The sequence below is a fragment of the Apus apus genome, chromosome 20, assembly GCF_020740795.1.
Source record: "Apus apus isolate bApuApu2 chromosome 20, bApuApu2.pri.cur, whole genome shotgun sequence".
NCBI lineage: Eukaryota > Metazoa > Chordata > Aves > Apodiformes > Apodidae > Apus > Apus apus.
In genome coordinates, this window is record NC_067301.1 from 6,372,387 (window position 1) to 6,393,824 (window position 21,438).

At 52.2% G+C, this 21,438-nt stretch overlaps 1 protein-coding gene across 1 annotated transcript in view; it reads left to right on the top strand.

Annotated features, from left to right (window-relative positions):
* Positions 1–21,169, top strand: part of ZBTB40 (zinc finger and BTB domain containing 40) — a 38,134-nt gene extending 16,965 nt beyond the window's left edge. Inside the window, 8 exon segments of the mRNA XM_051637681.1 lie at positions 918–1,080; positions 1,416–1,577; positions 1,579–1,598; positions 3,291–3,421; positions 5,049–5,220; positions 10,895–11,302; positions 11,765–11,968; positions 21,075–21,169. Coding sequence (XP_051493641.1) covers positions 918–1,080; positions 1,416–1,577; positions 1,579–1,598; positions 3,291–3,421; positions 5,049–5,220; positions 10,895–11,302; positions 11,765–11,968; positions 21,075–21,169 — 1,355 coding nt within the window.
* The last annotated feature ends 269 nt before the right edge of the window (positions 21,170–21,438 follow it).

The following is a 21,438-nucleotide window of genomic DNA, read 5'->3' on the forward strand; positions in this document are numbered from 1 at the left end:
AAGAGTCAGTAATGGGGTCTCTGTGATTCCAGGGCACCAGAAGAGGCTGATGAACGAGGTGTTGTCTTCACAGACAAGGCCACATGTTTGCCTGCTGAGCGTGGCTGAAAACTGAGACTTTCTTCTTCTGGGCTCAGACCAGGACTGAGACTCGGAAGGTGTTGGGTGCCAGAGGTGAATTTCTGTAGGCATGTGTGAGCAGAGGGCATTCTGTGTTGTCTTCGTTTGGTTTAGAGAAGTTTTGATTTGTTGTGTTTGATCCTCTGCTTGAAGGTAAATCATAGAACCATAGGATGGTTTGAGTTGGAAGGGATGTTAAAGATCATTGAGTTCCAACCCCTCTGCAGGGGCAGGGACACCTCCCACTAGATGAGGCTGCTCAGAGCCCCATCCAGCCTGCCCTTCAGTGCTTCCAGGGATGGGGCTTCCACAGCTTCTCTGAGCAGCCTGTTCCAGGGTCTCACCACCCTCACACTAAAGAATTTCTTCCTGATCTCTAACCTAAATCTCTCCTCTTTCAGTTTCAAACCGTTCCCCCTTGTCCTCTCACTACAAGCCCTTGTAACACGTCCCTCCCCAGCTTTCCTGGAGCCCCTTCAGGCACTGGAAGGGCCACTATGAGATCCCCTGGAGCCTTCTTTTCTCTGGGCTGAAGAACCCCAACTCCCTCAGCCTGTCCTCATAAGAGAGCTGCTCCAGCCCTGCAGTGATTTTCATGGCCTCCTCTGGACACGTTCCAACAGGTCCACATCTTTCTTGTGTTGGGGGCACTAGAGCCAGGTGTCCTGAGCGTGGAGCTGGGTTTGTTATGCAGGGAGAGCTGGCTGCCTTGGCTTTTTTAGTTCCCCTCAGCTCTGAAGCCCTTTGGGAAGATGCTGCAAGCTGAACTGCTTTTATTTTCATTCCCTTGCATTCAGCCAAGTGGAGCCCAGAGGATTCTGGAGCCAAACTGTTGAAATGATACAGAGAAAACTTAGTGAAGCTTCTCACAGACACTGAGACTCTGCTGGAGGGCATCTCTGCTGCACAGAGCCTGGCTCCTGCTGAGACAGAGGTGAGCAGTCTCCCACGTGTGTGCAAGCAGATACTGAGATTTAATCTCCACCTGGGATCCCTGCAAGTCCTGGTGACTTGATTTACTACCTGTCATGGCTTGGGGGGGGGCAGTCCTTGGTGGAATGATTCCTTGGTGTCCCATAGCAGGAGTGAAGCAGGTGCTGCATGTGGAGCTGAAGGCTGGCAAGTAAGAGTGGCTGATTTGGGCACTAAGGAGAGATGCTCCATCAGCTGAGGAGATGGCTGATGTGTTTGGGTGAAGGGCTGGGCTTCCTCTGAGCTGCACTGAGCCAGGCCTTCAGCTGGCCAGGAGCAAGGGAGGGCTGGGTCTGGGATGAGCCATGGTTGTGGCTAAGCAGGATGCAGGGCTGATGGATGAGCTCCCTTGTTGGTGCCTCGCTGAAGGTCTTCCCAAGGTGAGGGAGCAGGTTGTGAAGTGTGAGGGTGATGGTGTTGCTTCTGGCTGCTCAGGAACCTGCACCACTGAACCTGCTCGTGGAGGAGATCTGGAAAGAGCCTGGCAGAGTTTTTCTTCCAAACAGGTAATAGGCTTGGTGTCCTCCCATGTCCTCCATGAGCTCCTCCTGCTGCTGGCATGAGCTGCTTTCTAACTTCTTGCCCTCTCCCTACCCAGGAAGCTTTTTCATTCGAGTGGGTCTCAGCACCCATGTCTTCAGCGAAGAAGTAGATGGTTTGGAAAAGCTCTTTGGTTTGCAAATGTGGCTACTTGGCTTGTGGCTGTGTGCCTTCAGGTTTTTTAATGAGCCAGCCTTTGGAGAGCTGGTCACTGTCCTGTCCTCCAGCTGGAGGCCTGTCAGACTGAAAGCATGGGTTTCACCAGAGGTCTGTGTGCAACCACCACCCTGTCTCCCCCTCCAGAGCCTCAGCCTCTGGCTTGCTTTGAGTTTTCCTACTTTAAAACCTAAATTGTTCTTTTCCCCAGAAATGGTCAAAATCTCCTGTGTGAGGAGTGCTCAGGTTGGTGGTCTTGTGGAGCAGGAGGGGGAGGCTGCACAGAGCCTGGCTGTGAGTACTGGCCCTGCTGGCATAAGCTGGGCTTCACCTGCCTGCAGTGAGGTGCCATGGGGCAGATACCTCCATCCCAACTCCTCCATCCCCTCAGGGCAAAGAACCCAGCACTTAGAATTATAAAATCATAGAATCATTAAGGTCAGAAGGGACCTTAAAGATCATCCAGCTCCAACCCCCCTGCCATGAGCAGGGACCCCCACCACTAGACCAGGCTGCACAAAACCTCATCCAACCTGGCCTGAAAAACCTCCAGGGCTGGGGCATCAACAACCTCCCTGGGCAACCCATCCCAGTTCCTCACCACCCTGAGAGTGAAGAATTTCTTCCTAACACTTCACCTAAATCTCCCCTGTTTCAGTTGAAAACCATCACCCCTTGTCCTATCACCATCTTCTCTGATGAAAAGCCCCTCCCCAGCTTTCCTGGAGCTCCTTTCATGTACTGGAAGGTGCTCTAAGGTCTCCCTGGAGCCTTCTCTAGGCTGAACAGCCCCAATTCTCTCAGCCTGTCTTCATAGCAGAGGTGATCCAGGCCTTTTATCATCTTGGTGGCCTTTCTCTGGACCCCCTCCAACAGGTCTATATCTTTCTTGTGCTGAGGGCTCCAGAGGTGGACACAGCTCTCCAGGTGGGGTCTGAGCAGAGCAGAGGGGCAGAATCCCCTCCTGGCCCTGCTGGTCACACTTCTTTAGATGCAGCCCAGGACACAATTGGCCTCTGGGCTCCAGCACTCACTGGTGGCTCATGTCCAGCTTCTCATCTCCTCCCACCCCCAAGTCCTTCTCCTCAGGGCTGCTCTCCAGCCCTTCTAGTGCTCTCTAGCACTTCTGGTGCGTCCAGCTGCTTTTTAGGTGGCTGTCCTTGGATGAGGCAAATTGTGCCTCAAAACGCCTGTTTCTCTGCCAAAGGCAGAACAGGGTGTCAGTAACTGCCTGCCTTTTGAGGCTGTCAGTGTCTCCTTTGGAAAGAGTGTGCTTTGGAAAACCTGATCTCACCTGAAGCTGGAGAAGCAGTGAGAAGTGAGGTCTGTGAGGGCTTTGCCTCTTGTTGCTCAGTGGTTCCTTTGCCCAGAAGGGGTCACTTCTGATGTCAGCAGCTCAGCTTCAGGAGTGGGCTGGACAAAACTGAGCAAAGCTGAGGCCTTCAGGTTCTCCCTGAGTTCTGTGCTTTTTAAAATGTCTTTACTTTTGTTTTCCTCTTCAGTGGCCACCAGGGAGAGCTCAGCCATTGAGATCATCCTGTGGCACAGCAAGCTGATCTCAGAGGCCACCCAGCAGAGAGCAGACCTGGAGAGCTTGGCTCCAGGGGAGGCAGGACTCACAGAAGCAGTAAAAAAAAGCAGGATCACAGAAGATCCCTGGGAATGCTCCTGGAGCAGGAATAGTTCAGGCCAGAAAGTATGGGCAGGCTCTAGTGTGCACTGAAATGAAGGCACTTCACTTGGGTTGGGAAAGCCATCCGAAGTTGGAGGTGCCCCTCTGCTGAAGTGAGAGTTTGTTGGGTGTTTTATATAAATTCTGCCAGAGTTTTTAGGGAAAAGAAATTACCAGCGAGTTTCTCAATGGCTGGAAAGGTTGATATTCAAACACAGCCAAACTGTTTCAGCTCTGCAAGAGTGCTGCAGTCCTAGAGAAAGCAGAGCTGCCAGAGAGTGAGTTGATATTTGATTTGGCTGTTCCAGGACATATGAGAATGAAACTCTCATAGAAAATGCCCTGAGGATGCCATGATTGTGTAGCATCCCACTGTGCCTTGCCTGGCTTCCCTTTGACAAGGAAAATGGGCTGTGTTAGTACCAAGCTGGTCTTTTCCATCAAGCTGTCTGCAGTTTCTCATTCCTGCTCTGATTAGCTGCTGTTGGAGATCTGGAAGTGGGAGGTAGATGTGGGCAGATCCTCACCTTGGTCCTCCTTGCAGTGGCTGGCTGGAGCAGGTTTGGATTTGAAAGAAAGAGGGGGGGGGGGGAGCCCAGAGAGCTGGGTGTGGGGCAGAGGTTGATGAGTTAGGTAAGCCTGGAATTCAGGTGCTGCTCTCTCCATGGAAAGGTGGTTTTAAGTGAGCTAATACCAACCCCAAAAGTCTGATCATTTAATTTGTTGTAACTTTTTAAAACTCCTGAAATTCTCTCAGCTCGTGAGCATGCATCCGTGGAGGGGCAAAGACCTGTGTGGAAAGGGTTTTCTTTTCTGGTTTCTCCAAGCAGGTTTGCAGCAGTGGAGATGAAACAAAGCAAAAAAACATGAGCCAGCAATGTGCCCTTGTGGCCAAGAAGGCCAATGGATCCTGGGGTGCATTAGAAAGGGGGTGGTTAGTCGGTCAAGAGAGGTTCTCCTCCCCCTCTGTTCTGCCTTGGTGAGGCTGCATCTGGAGCATTGTGTCCAGTTCTGGGCCCCTCAGTTCCAGAAGGACAGGGAACTGCTGGAAAGAGTCCAGGGCAGAGCTACTAAGATGATGGAGGGAGTGGAACATCTCCCTGATGAGGAAAGGCTGAGGGAGCTGGGTCTCTTTAGCTTGGAGAAGAGGAGGCTGAGGGGGGACCTCATCAATGTTTACAAATATGTAAGGGGTGAGTGTCAGGGAGATGGAGTTGGGCTCTTCTCAGTGATGACCAGTGATAGGACAAGGGGTAATGGGTGGAAATTGGAGCATAGGAGGTTCAAGGTGAATATCTGAAAAAATTTTTTTACTGTAAGAGTGACAGAGCCCTGGGCCAGGCTGCCCAGGGAGGTTGTGGAGTCTCCTTCTCTGGAGACATTCAAAACCCACCTGTACAAGTTCCTATGTGATGTGCTCTGGGTGACCCTGCTCTGGCAGGGGGGGTTGGACTAGATGATCTTTCGAGGTCCCTTCCAACCCCTAGGATTCTATGATTCTATGATTCAAATGTGCCCTCACTCGCAGACCATCCGGACCTTTCACAGCCCCAAATCTCTGTCATGTGATGTTTTCTTCTTGCTTCTCCAGCTACTGAGTAGTTTGGCTCGGAACGAAAATTCAGAGGCCTCCCTGAAAGCAGCTCTGAGTACAGCCCAGGAGAAGTCTGTCTCAGCCATCAAGATTTGTCAGCTGCTGTGCAATGTCCACGAGTCCTTCCCAGACCTGCAGCCAGTGATGCAGGAGCTGGGGCAGGTGGGTAAGACAAGCACAGGCTTCAATCCTTGTGTCATCTTTTACACACGGTTCTGGGAGTCTTGGCCAGTTTGGTGGTGGACCTCAGTGTCCTGATAGCCTGAGGTCATTTCAAAGAACTATGCCCTGGCCAAATGTTGGGGGTTGTACCTCCAGGAGGATTCACAGGGGTGACCTTTGGATCCAAGCACTGGAGCATGAGTTTCTCCTGCTGGTAAATTGCATCAGATTGAAGTTTTGTACATGACAGTCGTGGAGACTGTAACTGATCCCATATTGCTATTCCTTGATTGTGTTTGCATTTCTCCAGCCCAGTCCTTGCACTGGAAGAGTTTAAGCAACTTGTTATGTGATTTGTACCATTATTAGCTTCTTCTTAAGAATTTTGATGCTTAACCTGTGGGGTTTCTTTTGCTCTTGAACTTGGACTTCTGTGACAATCCCTTGACTTCCTCTGCGTGTGTGGGTACTTCACAGGCTGATTGTGGAAAGGCCTCATGGGAGCACACTTGTCTTGTGCAAAGATGGCCATGATGGTGCAACTTGTAGTCTCACACTAGTTTCTGAATTTGTTTTCTCTCTGTGCTTGATTTTCATCCTGTTACTTACAGGCTTACAGAGCAAATGACCCCCTGGGAGGGTCCCACAGCAGCAGGGGAATGTTACACACTGTACTAGCTTGGCAAAGGTATGAATTACCTTTGCAATTTGGTGAACTCCACAACCAAATGCCTAGCAATAAGCAGGGGTGGGACCCTGCCCTGAGCTGTGGGATGCTTTTCAGCTGAGCTGAATTGCATCTCTGCATCCACCATTTGAAAGAAAAATGCTGAACAGAATTCAGTGCTTTAATGAGAAGGATAACAGACAGCCAGGAAGCTCACTGCAGGTCTGCATCCTCTTGGAAAGGCTGCAAATGTGCCTTACTAGGTTTGCTTGCATATGTTTTGATGGCCCTGTGCTTCCCAGTGCTTCCAAGTGCAGGTTCTTTGGGCTGCAGCTTCCACAGTGGAATCTTTACCCAAGCACGGGCACTGGTTCAGCTCCATCCATCAGAGCTGCTCAGCTTATGGTGCAGTGTGGAAATCCCAGCAGATTGCTAGGTAGTTAAAGGAAGCAGCTTGTTAATAAGGTTCTGTCCTTTTGTTTTTTTAAATAGAAAGTTTAGCTGCTTTGTCTGAAGACCTGGGTCAGGACCATGCTGGGTCCTTATCACTGACCACTCTCCTGGCTTTGACACTTGCTGTCTTTTCACGTGTGGCAGTGAGAGGTGAAGCCCACGTGCCCTGTGTGCTGGGCCCTGCCCCTCAGGGACTCTCTGCACCCTGGCTTCCTCAGCTGGCCTGCAGTCTTGAGCAACCAGGGATTGTTCCTGGGGTGGGAGAGGGGACTGGGTGCCTCAGAGCGGTGTGTGTGTAAAAGAAACCAAAGGCCTGGATTACTGCTTCAGCTGTAGGGCTCAGAGGGTGACAGCACATGCTCTGCTGCCCTTCCTTTACTCAGTGGCCTTGGTGGTCTTCTTGAGAGATGTCCTACACTGCAGATCCAGTATTCATGCCCAGTTCAAATCTAAGTCCTCTTCTAACTCCAGTATGAGCTGCTACCAATCCAGTTGGCTTTTTCACCTGATCGTGGCTCTGATGAGGATTTCCAGAGAAAATATGATTCCCTCTTATCTGTCTTTCCTTCTTTGTCCCCATCTGATGCTGCAGGCACTTGCCCTGCCCCCCTTGAACCTGTTTGACCATGGGATGTGTCAGGGGTAATGCCCTGGTGACTCCAGAGGAGGTAAGCAAACAGAAATGGCACATGTCTGTGAACATGCAGCCCATTTCAGGTCCTGGGTGTCTTGTGTGCTTGCCAGCACTTGGGGAGGCAGCTAGATTGCTCTGGCAGATGCCAGCTTTTCTGGCACCAGTATCAAAGAGAGCAGGCTGCTGTTCCTAAGTGTCTGCAGGGCTCCCAGCCAAGGCTGAGATGCAAATCAAGCAAGAAGCAACATCAAAATCAAGTGCCCTGGAAAAATAGTATTTACTTTGCAAAAACAGATATTCTGTATGAGCTGTCCAGAGGAGGATTGCCAGTTCCTGGCCCCTTTTTGGCATCCTACAGATCTTTACACTGACCTTCCATATCTCCATTTCTAGGCCACTCTCCTCAGCTCTGATGTCACTGCTGACAAGCCCTAAATGTGGCTTTATGGATCAGCAGCTGTGATCACTTGGCATGAGAGTGATAACTGTGGGCCTCATGTTTGAGGAATGTGAGCTTCCTCTTGCAACAGAGGAGATCTATTCCTGAAGAACATACGTGCCACGTGGAAATGCAGAGAGTTTGCAGTTCTGCTTGAAAGCAAGTTTCTGCTACCTCATGTAGCTGAGCTGAACCACTTGGAAAGCATCAGGCATCCTTGTAGTGGAAACCATCTGCATTCATCTCCCACTATCAAAGTAATTGCTTGGTTTCTTTGGTGGAGATACAGTGTGAAATCTGTTGGCTTCTCCTTGGGTCCCTTCAGCTCTCACTGTTGGCTGGTGCTTGCAAGGACAAGGTTTTGCTCCATAACCTCTCTTGCCAGCTGCTTTCCAGGGCTCTGTAAAGTCATTTCTTGGGGCCTCTTGGTTGTCAAGATATGCCTCACTGCCAGATCTCAAAAATGTGTCAAGAACTTCAACTAAAGGGTTTTTCCTCTGCAGAGTTTAGAAAATAAACTGAAGCCTGGATCAGCCCCTGGAGTTGTTCAACTGTAGGGTCTTCAAGCAAAACACTGTTCTTCCCTCTAAAAGTTCTGTGTTAGAAGCCACCCTGTGTGCCAGCAACCATCAGAGTGACCTTCAAGATACAAAGATGTGGGTGGAATTTGCCTCCAGCTTAAGCTGAAGAAGTGGGAGAGTGAAGGTCACACACTAAGAGGTCTTCTGCTTCTGGAGTCTTAATATATGTCATGAATTGAGAGGGAAGGGGGTAGAGCAGCCACCAGGATTACAGACTTGGAGGACCACTTACAAAGGAGAAAGAGAATTTGGTATGAAATACATCACCATCAAAAGCAGGGTTTTTCTTCCAGTGCTGAATGTCTTTGCCACCAGAGAATGGAAAGTGACACAAAGTCCAGAGCTCCAGAGGACTCTGCAGTTGGAATTCATGTCTGGGACCTTCCTTGGGTATGTTTACCCTCAGGCTCTGTGTGCTCCCAGGAAGCCCAGCCAGGGGCATGGCCAGAGCAGTTCTGGTCCTGGCATGTTAAGTTCCTGCCTCTCAAACTTATGTGCTTCTGCAGTCTGGTCTTATTTCTCACAGGAGTGTTCAGGTTCACCTCCTAGCTTCCTGCATCTCCAATGTCTGAATTCACGATGTGCAAAATGTTGTCTTTGCCCATAGGAGGAGTTCTGGGGAGACATTCTGGCTGCCAGGAGGAAAGGAATTGCTGCCCTGATGTAGCCACGCTGTGTGTCCTCTGTGCCACCAGTCCATGGTACTTGATGCTGTTAAAGAAACCTGCAGGTTCAGCAACCTGACACCTGGCCTTACTGTCACATCAGTATCACAACGTCTCCCATTCTCCCATCTCATGGTGGTCAGACTTTGAAAGCCTTTTGAGGGCTTATTGCACCATCAGGCAAGGTTCCTACTCCCATCCAGGAGGTATATATTGCACTGGCATGGGAGGACAGGGTCAGGTACTTAGCCATCAGTTTCACAAGGTCTGCTCCAGCTTTCTTTCAGGGGTAGTACATCCATTTCTCCAGGAGTGGTATCTCCTGAAGATAGACACCTGCCCCTGGAACTCCTTTATGTGTTTCCCCATGACAGAGAACTGAAGTTGAGAGCACCCCCTGCCTTCATAACACTCCAGTCTTCTGCTGGTGTCCAGGCTAAAGGTTTGCAATCATGAACAACATTTTCACAGGCATGAGAGCAGGAGGACCAGGAGGCAGCTCTTGGTGCACCCGAGGCTGTGACAAGACCCCACGTCCTCTGACTCAGGTTACACCCCTGCTGCCATGGTGCTTCTTGGAGACATTCCCAGTCCCCCTTTCCTTAGTGCTCACATCTTTATCCATGTTCATCCTGCCCAACCCGGTGACTTTAACATTCAACATGTCTGGGAGGTTTAAAGATCTGTCTTCACTTAGGACTGATAGTGTTGGTCTTAGGGTTGTGGTAAGAGACCTTAGAGGTGAAAGGCATGTTGACACAGCAGGGCAAACTGGAATCCAGTCTTCCAGTATGTTTTTCTCCCTTGATGTGTTCAGAGGTCAGTGGGCCAGCACTTGACATCTGAAGGTTTCCAAGTCCCTTGGGATATGTCACTTCATTTCTACTGGCTGGAAATCCAAGGCAGCATCTGTGCAGGGAAGACACTTTGCTGAGCTCTTCCCATAGTGAGGAAGGGAGGAATGAAGTTTAGCAAGCACAGGTTTCTGTGCGTTGGCAAAAGGAGAAGTCTGCACTGGTTTCCATGGCCACACAGTTGCATGGCTCTCATTATAGCAAAGAAGCCAAATATATCTGTTTGTATTTTGCTTTCTTCCATATGTGCATTCCCTTCGGGTCCTTTCTGTAGATTGAGACTCTAGGTGAATTTTCCAGCTTGTGCTTTTTGAGATGATGGTGTTAGAGGGGCTCAGAAAAGCATTAGCCTTTGTAAGAACTGAATGTAATGAGCAATTTAAAATGCCTCAGGGCCCTAAGCAGAAGTCTCAAAAGGGTCGTAGCAAGATTATCTGCTCCCTTTCAAAGAGATTGCATTTGGGAAGTGTTCTGAGAGCTCTTGTCATTAATGGCTGGATATCCACTCTTGGTGGCAGAGTTGGTTTCATACCTGAGGCTCAGATCTTAAAACATTTCAGCATGGTCATAACTTCATGTGGTTGACAAGGAGGCAGATGCTTGGGAGCAACAGTTGTTCCTGTTTGAGGTACAAGCTCTTTGGAAAATCTGACCCTGGTCCTTGCCATCTAATCTAGTCCCTGGTATGTGCCCAAGGAGAAATGCAAGGACCACTCCTTCATGCACCGTTCCGTGCCTGGCCACAGCCACTTCTGGGCAGAGCCTTGTGCTGGGACAGCACAGAATCATTTAGTGGGTTGGGAGGGACCTAAAAGACCATCCAGTCCCAACCCCCTGCATGGGCAGGGACACCTCCCACCAGCCCAGGCTGCTCCAAGCCCCATCCAACCTGCCCTTCAACACTGCCAGGGATGGGGCAGCCACAGCTTCCCTGGGCAGCCTGGGCCAGGGTCTCACCACCCTCACAATGAAGAATTTCTTCCCAATATCTAATCTAAATCTCCCTTCTTCCAGTTTTATTCCATTACCCCTTGTCCTTTCATTACCTCCCCTGGTAAAAAGTCCCTCCCCAGCTTTCCTGGAGCCCCTTCAGGCACTGGAAGCTGCTCTAAGGTCTCCCTGGAGCCTTCTCTTCTCCAGGCTGAACACCCCAACTCTCCCAGCCTGTCTCCAGAGCAGAGCTGCTCCAGCCCTCAGATCATCTCCATGGTCTCCTCTGGACTTGCTCCAGCAGTTTCATGTCCTTTTTATGTTGGGTCCAATGTGTGCCTGTTCTTGCTATGCAGGGACAATTGTCTTGTTGTGAACAGTCATGAAACAGGAGACTGAGGGGCTAGTGCTGAGTCCTGCTGGTCATCACCAAACAGGAATTGCTATTTCTGTAGGTCTCTTGACTGAGGGAATTGGAGAGAAAGCTGAGATCAGGAAGTGGAAGGTGAGCAGTGAATCCCAAGTTGAAGCTCTGGGCAAAGATGAGGACAAGGCAGGAGCTGCTGGTGCCAAGGAATTAAAGGAACTCGGAGAAAAAGATTCTTCCAAGAAGAGTTTTGTCTGCAGAGCCTGCAAGAAGACCTTCCACTTCTACTGCCGCCTGAACGTGCTCATGAAGCGTTGTGGGGTGGCCAGAGGGAGGCAAATCCAGTGTCAAGAGTGCAGTGAGGTCAAAGCAACAAAGGAGGAGCTGGAGGAGCATCAGCTGGAGGTCCATGGGGTGGTGGGGACAGCCAAGAAGAAGAAGAAGTGGCTCCCCGTGGCGTGCAACATCTGTGGCTGAGAGTTGGCTCGTGCCTCAGGTAGGGCTGGTGGGAGCAGGGTGTGAGCAGGGCTGTCTGCACAGAACTGTGGGCAATATGTGACATTGATAGTCTGAAGTCTCCTCCTCCTTCCTGCAGCTCTGCGAGCACGGTGTGTGAGGGATGCAGCTCAGCTCATTGCTGCTGCCCCACTGAGCACAGACTTTTTTTTTCCCTAATTGGTTTTCCACATGGCTCATCAAGGAGAAACGGGGCTACTGGCAAACTTAAAAGCCTACAAAAACAATTAAGCTGTTTCAGTTCCACGGCTGGTTTAGTAGGATGGGTAAGAGAAGCTGTGTCTCTTTGCCTCCTCCATGGCAGCTCATGATATCCTGGTGGATCCCCAGTGTCACGAGTGGGCTGGTGGACCTCTGGGCTGGGTGGCGTGGTGCTTGTGCAGCAGGGTCAGGCAGGGCTGACCCCTCCAATGCCACCTTGGTGTCCTACATGTCTCCCTAGGGATGCAGTACCACAAGCTGACCGAGCACTTTGAGAAGCCCTTCTCCTGTGAGGAGTGTGGGGCCAAGTTCACAGCCAACTCCACGCTGAAGAACCACCTGTGGCTGCACAGCAGGGACCAGCCCTTCACGTGCAAGCACTGCCTGATGACCTTCATGCAGGCCTCAGCACTTGCCTACCACACCAAGAAGAAGCATGCTGAGGGTGAGCCTTCCCCACGGGAGCCCAGCCATGGGTTTGGCTTGTTCCATCCACCTCTTTTTAGCCCTGTTCCTCCATCTGCTTCCTGGCTGCCTCGCCATCCTTTGGGAGAGCCCTGGGCTGCTCCCACATCTCCATCACCTACATGGTTTTGTCTGCAGTTCCCCACTCTGGCCTTCCCCAGCCTCCTCTTCAGGTCCTCTGATTAGCCACTCCTGCAGCAGTTTGCTCTCCATTAAGGGGATCTTCCTCTTCATCCACCATCCCTGTTTTTCTCCTGCCCAGCTTGGGCAGCCCAGCCTGCAAGGCAGGGGTCATGGCAGAGCCCTCAGTGCCAGTCAAGGCTGGCACGGGTGTTACTGGTGCCTGCAGGCTGGCCGGGTGTCTCATGGTGGGATTTTTCCCTCCCAAGAAGAGCAAGATTCTTTAGTGGTTGGACCCTGCGAGGAGGGTGATCCCAAACAAAATGTCAGGGGGGGCTTCTAGCAAACCTCGAGCTTCTGGGAGCCCACCATGGCAAACTGCAGGTGGGTAGAAACAGCAACATCTGTGTGCAGAGCCAAAATGGTCGTGCTAGGTTTTGTCTGGGAGGTAAACAAGCGTTTATTTCCCTTTTCTTTCCTCCCTCTGTGAATTCTGTGAATGCCTCTCTTTTTTCTTTTTTTTTCTTTTTTCCCCCCTTATTTTCTTGATTTCTTTGCCCCTTCAGGTTTTTCCTGTGTGGCAGGCATGGAAGGTCCCTACGAAGGGGCTCCAGGAAAGCTGGGGAGGGACTTGGGACAAGGGCAGGGAGGGATGGGACAAGGGAGAATGTCTTGGAGCACCCCGATCAAGTGGGAGGTGTCCCTGCCCATCCACAGGGGTTGGAACTAGATAATCTTTAAGGTCCTTTCCAACCCAAACCAGTTTGGGGTTCTGTGACTAGTGCAGCACAAAGTTGGGGGTGGGGTGGGTATGTGAAACCAAAGAAAAAACTGTCATGAAAATCTGGGCTGGGGGTTTTTATGGCTGAATCAGTGATGTGCTCACAGGTATCTGCTGCTCTACAGAGTGAAGAAGGGTTGTTTTGTTTCTGCTGTTGCTCTCCCCTGTACCTCTGTGCTGTCCCTTATGTCAGCAGGAAATGTCCCCCAGTGCAGAGCTGCCGTTTGGGCCTCTCCTGAAGCAGAGACTTCTTGGGAGTTGTGCTAAACGGCTCCAGAGCTGTTCAGGTGATGCCTTGTGTGGTGCAGGTCTCATCCCACCTCTGTTCTTCCCGTGCCTTCTCTGTTAAGAAGGGTCACGGGCAGGTCTGGGGCTCCACGTGCTCTTTGCAAGCAAACAGCCTGGAGATCTGTAATTCACCAATGAGATGCTGCTGAAGCTGTGCTGCTGAGAGAGGAGCAGGAGCTGTGCCTTCATGCCAGGGTCCCTCCTTGCTGGTATCAGTGGGTGGACACTGATGAAGGTGTTGCTGTCCGAGTGTGCACCAGCTGCTGTGCCTCCCCGTAGCCATTCCCCCTGGCACACAGGGCATTGCTCTGGGCAGTGCATCCAGATTCCTCATGTAAACCTGCTCCTCTGGTGCCAGCTCAATGCAGCAGCTTCATTGCAGCACACTGGCCCCTTTAAGACTAAATTTCATAAAGCTTTTTTTTTTTTTAATCTGCAGTTTCCTAAAATCTAATCTGGTAATTAACGGTTTGCTGCATCCATTATGAAGTGCAATTAGAGAGATGCAGGGTTCCTGTGGCTCTGAGGGGACTGCTAGCATTTATCTTCCTTTCCCTCCTGCCAAAATGTTGGACTCTGCCAGTGCAGTGTTTACAGACTGAGAGGTGTGATCCCCACATCTTGCAGCCTGAGACCCTCTGGTGAGCAGCACCCGTTGTGTCCCGCTGCCTGGAGGCACCAAGCTCAGGAGATGAGCAGGTTGGAGTTCTCCAGCAGCACCTTGTGCTGGCTGCCCTGGTCACACAGGAGGGTGCCAAGGGGGTTGTGCCACCCAGGTAGGTTGTCATTCCTGTTACATCTCGGAGAGAAGAAGTGAAGAGCAAGGGGTGGCCCCAGGAGAGAGACTCGGTGGAGCTGATGTTCTGCTTGGCGTTCTGTGTGAGGGGCAGCAAGAAAATGACCCCGGTGAAGTGTTGCACGTGTCTCAAGGGGCTCCCACCTCCCTTTTCCTCGGCTGAACGTGTGTGCCTTGTCCCCCAGGCTTTGTGGTGAGGCTGAAATGGAGGAAGCACGAGATTAAGTTGCCACTGAGTCCAGGAATGACCAGGAGATGGTGCTCAAGGCCTTGAGGATGGTGCTGGTGGCCAGATGCTTCTGCACCTTTGCTGATGCTTCCCAGAACTTAGGCAAGTCCTGGGCTGGCAGGCTTGAAGAGCTCTCGAGCCACTGCCGAGTTGAAGGACAACTCTTAGGTCCTGGACAGGACAACTCCTAGCCCTGGACTGCTTAAATAAGAGCCTGAAGCTGGGCTGTGCTCAGCTGTGGAGGGGTTAAACACATCTTTACTGGGGTGGGCTGATGGAAAAGCCTGGGACCCTCCTTGGCCAGGAGGAGAGCAGAGGGGAGAACTGCTGGAGCCCATCTCATGCCTGCCTGGACACAGAAGAGCGTGGAAGCCCAGGCTGAGCGCAGGGCTAGTGACAGAACACAGAGCAAATGCAGCTTGATGGTCTTAGAGCAGATGTGCTGGGAGGTGAGAGGTGGATTTTTGTCCCACCAGCTGGTGGAGATGGAAGGTGTCCCCTTTCCTGGCTCGGTGGGGGCTGGGAGCTGGAAATCCAGCACAGGCTGCATGACTGCCCTGGGGCAAGGGATGAATTGAGGTGCTTTGCAGATGTCCCAGCTTTCATCTGGGAGCCCACACCTGCAGGGGGAGTGTGAGGTGAAGCTGAGCCTGAAAAATTGGTGGAAGAGTAAAAGCGAAGGGAGAAGTTGCCTTATTTATAAACCTCTCATAAGGCAGAGGGAGCTGGGCTGGGGCAGCACACAAGTGATGCATTTCGACTTAGATCTGTTTGGGTCCCTGTTGACTGAGTGTTGTCACAGTTGAAGGGGGACAGTGTGAATCACAGAATCACAGGATGGTTTGGGTTGGAAAGGAACCTAGAAGATCATCCAGATCCAACCCCCCTGCATGGGCAGGGACACCTCCCACCAGCCCAGGCTGCTCCAAGCCCCATCCAACCTGCCCTTCAACACTGCCAGGGATGGGGCAGCCACAGCTTCCCTGGGCAACCTGGCCCAGGCTCTCACCACCCTCACAGCCCAGAATTTCCTCCTCATGTCCAACCCAAATCTCCCCTCTTCCAGTTTAAAACCATTACCCCGTGTCCTATCACTACACACTCTGGTAAAAATCACCCATCAGGTGGGGTTCAAGCTCATGGCTTCTGCTTAAGGCCATTCCTCGTGAGAGCCTGTATGGATGTAACCTCAGCAGAGACCTGCCAGCAGGACACACCCAGTGAGGGCCACCAAGAGGCCTTCTGTATCATTATGAGGAGATAATAACTCTGATACCCTGTTCCAGTTCCTTCTTGTTGGGTGAAATGTGCATGTTGGAGCAAACTGCAGCAGTTGCAATACCTGCAGCCTGCCCAGAAGGAAGAATTGTTTCCCAGGGCACGTCCTGGTGTGGTGTGTACAGTTCTGAAGATGCTGCTCACTAGTTCTTTCTTGCTATGCTGCAAATGCTTTTTTTTTCCTCTGTAAAAAGGAAGTGTGGAGAATGGAAGATGTAGCTGTGTCACGTGAAGCAATTGATGGGAGGGAAAACCCCTTATTTCTGAAAACGTGATTTTTGCAGGTCTTGTCCCAGGAGCTGGGGGACCCCGTGGGTTATGAGGGGTCCTGTGCACCTCTTGGTTTTGGTGTCATCCTCCATAAGGAAGCAGAGGAGCTACTGCCAGTTCAGGCTGGAGCACAGGCCCATTCTGCCCTCCTCTGTGTCCTCCTGTTGCAGGTACCAGCTGCTTTTGGAGGAAGAGCAGAGTGCCTGTAACAGACCCTGGAGACTATCACTCCATGGAGGCCTTGAGATCAGTTGGTGCTTTCTATTTCTCCACTTGGTGCTCTTTGGGATGCAGGACTAAGCTTGGGAGTGGTAGGAGATGCAGAAATGTGTAGATGTGGCACTTCAGGGCATCCTCTAGTGGGCACGGTGGGTTTTTTGTTGTGTGGTGTTGCTGGTTGCGTGGGCTGTGATTGTGCTTATGTGGATTTTCCTTCTTTTTTTTTTTGTGTTCCCCCCCTGGGTGGACGGTTGGACTTGGTGATCTTAGAGGTCTTTTCCAGCTGTCATGACCTGTGATTCTGTGGGCAGTGGGGATCTGAATCCCCTGGGAGGTGGGCACAGCTGAGCTGTGTGATCTTGGCACCAGGACACATCAGGCTGCGTGCCTGGGGCTGTGCTGGCAGTGCCAGGAGAGGGGGTGCTGGCAGGGTCTCTGGTTGTGACCAGAGGTGTGTGGAGCCACGAGTGATGCTTGGGGGCTGTAGCAGCTGCTTCTGGCAGAATTCAGGAGGTATTTCCTGCTGTCCCCCTGCCTTGCCCATTGCTGGAACTCCATGTCATTCCTGTGCAGCTGCTGGCCCACAGCAGCGTGTGACATGCAGTGACAAACTGGAGCAGGGAGCACCTGCCAGCACAAGCCAAGAACTGGAAAATCTGCCTTGCTGCACCAGAGAAGGAGCTGCAGTTGCTCAGCGTGGCCAAGGAGTGGCCTGGACTCTGTTCACTCCCATGCCTGCACTCCAGCAGGGTGCTGAGGGGTATCAGGGCTGGTGAAGGTCCATCTGTGCAGAACGGGAATGCCTGGATTTGCTTTATCTCCCTTTCCCTCTTGGCCACCCTTGAGATGCCCAGCACTGAGGGCAGCTCACGTGGTGGCCTTTTCACTTCAGACAGGAGCAGTCTGGCCCTGCCTGGTTCCTGGTGAGGTCACAGTCAAGTTGGTTGGCTGGTATTCCCTTCATCCCCTAGAACTTGGAGCCCTGCAGCACATGGGAAGCCTGGGCTGGGCAGACAGTTTGTGCTCTTCTCTGTGCTTCCCAGACCTTCTCCCACTGGCCCCAGGGCCTCCTACAGATGGGGAGGACTGGCCAGGCTGGGTCTGTTGTACCCGTTCTCTCTCTTGGAGCACAAAGGGTCTTGCCAACAAATGGCTCTGTCCAGATACATTAGATCTAGCTTGGTGCCCTGCAAAAGGGTTTCGGCCCATGTGTCTCCTGGCCACAGGAGGCTTCCTGCCAGAGATGGAGTTTGTTCTGCTCCTCTTGGCTATCAGAAGGTGAGCAGAACTCTGTCTCAGGTTTCAAGCTGCCTGTGGAGATAATCCGTGCCCCTCCAGCTGTGCTGAACCTGCTAACAGGGGTGATGGTGGCTTTCTCTGACATATGAATCTGGCTTTCTCTGCCCAAGGAGGCCAAGGCCATATGCCACCTACTCCATGGCACTGACTTTGTTGGCCAGCACTTTGATAGGGAAGAGTTGAGCTGCAGTCCTTGCCAGCCACCCTCCTCCCTCCCCTCTGCTGTGCTTCACCTGGACAAGGTCTCCCTGCAGGTTCCCTCCACCCACCTTCATCTGCTCTGTCATCACCCAGAGCATCCTCCCCAAAGCTCAACCCCTGCAGGTGGTGCATCTTGACTCAGGTTTGCCCTGAGCTGAGCCCTGTGCAAGGCTTTGCTGTCTGTAGAGATGACATGTGGATGCACACTTGGCAAGTCTCCTGTTGCTGGTAAGCAGCTCCTGTTCTGGCCTTCTGCAGAGCCTCAAGGAGGGTCTCTGAGCTGGGTGGAAGATGAGTGAGATGGCTGGAAAGGCCCCTTGGCAATTACCAACCTGGGCATCATTCCCTTCATCCTACTTGTGGTGTTTTCATTTCTTCCAGCTCCAGTTTAAACAGCATTTAGAGCAGGTCCAGCCTGTCAGTTGATACTCAGCACCATAATATCACATTTGTTTAGCCCATTGCACATCAAACCTTCCCTTGTTTCTCTTGTCTCTGAGCATTTAGTAGCTGTTTTTACTGAGCTACCCAGTGCCACCTGGGGCTGCTCCCAGCCTGGTTACAGTGAATCTGGTGCCACACAGCAGGGTCTGAGATGGTCCCAGTGGCAGGCAGGAACTTCCACGTGTCAACACTCTGGTTCCCTTGCAGCAAAACCAGTCTCTGTTAGCAGAGAATTCCCTCTGCAGTTCCCTGCAGCCTCACTGGCTAACCCAGATAATCCTCTTCCATCTGCTGCATCTCAGTGGATCTATTAAACACACAACATTTCTGGTGTCCTTGTGCATGACCAGGGTAGGCTGCAAGATTTTAAACCTCCCAGACCTGGATACTGTCGAAGTTGCATTGAAAGTCTAAATAAATGAACCACTTTTACTTCTCCATTTCTCAGTGATGGGAGAGGGCTTTGCTTATTTAGAGGTGAGAGGCTCTGCTGTTCATGTGATGTGGTAGCTTGGGTGGTGGTGGCCACAGCTGACCAGGAGCTGATGGGACATAGTGGTAGGTGATGGGATGTGGGATCCCCAGAGCTTTGTGGAGTCAGGGCTGGGTCTGCCTGCAGCTCGAGTGGAGGATAAGGACAGGTAGGACATGCTTCAGAGCTTCTCACGCTGAAGAAACCAAACTCTGAACCCTGTTGTGTGGCCAAATTCTCTTGCACGTGTCCCTCTGGGACATGCACAGTGACTACCAAGCTTTGCCAGGCTCCTCCATGTATTTTTTTCTGAGGGCCAGCAGAACAGGTGGGATGGAGAGCATGTTACTGCTGGAACTGCTCAGAGCTTCTGGGTTGGCACCTGTCCCCTCCTTCCCATTTCTCACTGCAAAAGGCTCTCACTGCTCCTGCATGCCTAATGCAAACATTGCAGAAGGATGATTCAGCACTTGGCAGAGAGCTGCAAACACCTGAGAGATCATTTTTTGAGCACCTTGGAGCAGCTCTGGGAAGCGAGGGGTGATCAGGGTCCCTGCACAGCCACCTCCCCAAGCAGGTGTGGAACACAGCCCTGGGACAGCCCAGCCTGCTGCTGGCTGCTCTGCTCCTGCCTCTAGAGCCTGCCTGGCTGCTTCCCCCTGCCCAAGGTCTGCAGCCCCCGTGGGGACCCTGAGCTCCCCTTCCCCTCCCAGGAGCAGGCAGCTCCCTTTGCCCAGGGGATCAAACACTATTTCCTTTTTCTGGGCTACAAGCCTGTTCCCGGGCTGTGCTCATGGCAGGTAGAGGTCTCCTGTCAGGAGCAATCCCTTCCCCGGGGCTGGGAGGGATGATTCAGACCCATAATTGGAGGCAGTTCTACTTGGTGATGGTTTAAAGGTGAAAGCAGCCAGGCTGGTTCCCACCAGAGGAAGCAAAGAGTCTGAAAGCAGCTGGGATGAGTGGCTGCAGGTCAGGGGGAGAACTGCAACCCCTTGCTGGTGGGGGGGGGGCTTGCAGCTCCAAAAGGGGCTGTGGGACCTGCCTGCCCCTTGGGGACCCTGGCTGGGCCCTTAGGGCTTAGACATTGGCATCTTCAGTGCTCCCCAACCCTCCTGGCTTGGCCCTTTGTCCTCCCTGAGCCCACCACACCATACCATGGGGCTGCCAGGTGGTGTTTTGGGGGAAAAAACACACTGCTGGTGCTCCAGTAGACCCCCAAACAGGCCTTTGGGGGCTGGCAGTTTAACCTGCAGAAGCTGTTTGGCTCAGGGTCCCTGTGGTGAGGCTGGGGGGATCTCCCTCCCTGCATGCCAGGGAGCCTTCTGCATCCTCTGCTCTTGCTTGTTTGGGGCAGGTCTCTGCTCCATTTTCTTCTGGCCCAGCTGTACCATGTCATTCCCTGCCTTTGGTGATGTCTCTGAGTGGGTCTTCCTCTGTGCCCTCTGTGTGGGGGGCTGCATGGGATGGGCAGACCCAGACCAGGCTTCCCCTCCCAACCCTGTGGAAGCATGGCCAGAAGAATCATCTCCTGAGCCTGGTGCCTCCTGCCTTGTCCTGGCATCAAACACAAGGGAACCTGCCTGGAAACTCCCCTGGAGGCAACAGGGAAGTGGGAAGACAGGGTGGGCAGAGTATTCCAGCTACCTGCCCAGGGGATGGTCCAGGTGTGCAGAGGTGCCCTGGTCCACCCACCTGCCCTGCCCTGGATGTGCTGGGAGGAGCAGAGTGGAGTGGCTGTTACTGGGCAGGGTGATGGAAGAAGAGGATTATGACAAACAGCAGGGAGGGCTTTCCTTCCTGGGTTTTTTTCTCTTTTCTTCTTTTCTTTTTTTTTTTTTTTCCTCTTTTTTTTTCCTCTTTTTTTTTTTCTTCCTCTCATCCCCTCTCCCCTCCTCTCTTCTCCCCTCTCCTCCCCTGCCCTCTTCCCTCTCCTCCCTCTTTCCTCTCCTCTCCTCTCTTCTTCCCTCTCCTCTCTTCTTCCCTCTCCTCTCCTCCCCTCTTTCCTCTCCCCTCCCCTCCCCTCTCCTCTTCCCTCTCCTCTCTTTCCTCTCCTCCCCTCTCTCTCTTCCCTCTGCTCTCCCCTCCCCTCCCCTCCTCTCCAAGCTCAGCCCAGGCAGAACACATCCACAGGGATTTCAGTTCCATTTTCCCAACAAATCCTTCTGTCACTGCTGAAGCCTGGGACATTTCCAGCAGAAAGATTTTTTTTTTTCTTATTTTCTTAAGGTTTTTTTGGGAAGTTAATGCCTGAAAAGCAGGGGTTGGGAGAGAACGACCTTCAGTGCCAGTTATAATCTCCCTGCACGAGCCTCTAACATCCCTTGCTCACTCAAATACAACACTCAGCTTCCTCTGGAGCTTCAAGACAATCCCTGAGGAAAGGGGATTTGCCACGTTGGTCCAGCTCACCCAGCTTCTTCTTCAGAAGCAACTGGTCTCATGCTCCTAAGGTGAAAATCCTCTGCCACCCACACAAGGACCTCAGCAGCCTGGTGGGGAGAGAAATCCCTGCAGAGCATTGCAGCCCCCTCCGTTTTTAAGTGAATGTTTTGGTCAGCCCTGCTGGAATGCCAAAGCCTCTGCTGCTGCTGCAAAGCCTGTGAGTTATCCACCTTTAAATTAATTTAGAGACCAGTTGGCAGGACTTGCTGCAGGCCCCTCATGTCAGCTCTTGACCTGTATCCTCCAGGATGTTCCACCTGTAAAGTCATGGCTTCAAACATGGCCATGTTTGAAGTTCATCAGAAGTTGTACCTGATGAGCACTGCTGGTGGTCACCCATAGAAGGGTGGATGTCCCACTCTGCCCCTGTGTGCTGTTAAACCCTGTGGGGTGAACCACCTACACCAGTGTGGCATCTCCAAGGGCCTGGTGGGAGGAAAAAGCCACAGCAAGGACTTGAGCCAAGAGGGGTTGAGGGAGATGATTTCCAGAGGTCCTGCTCAGCCTCAGCTCCTCTGCCATGCTGTGATTGCACATCTCTCTAGTTTTTCCCCCAAGAATTGAGTCCCTGGCTTTGGCTGGGATCCCTCCTGCAGCACAGAGCAGCATCA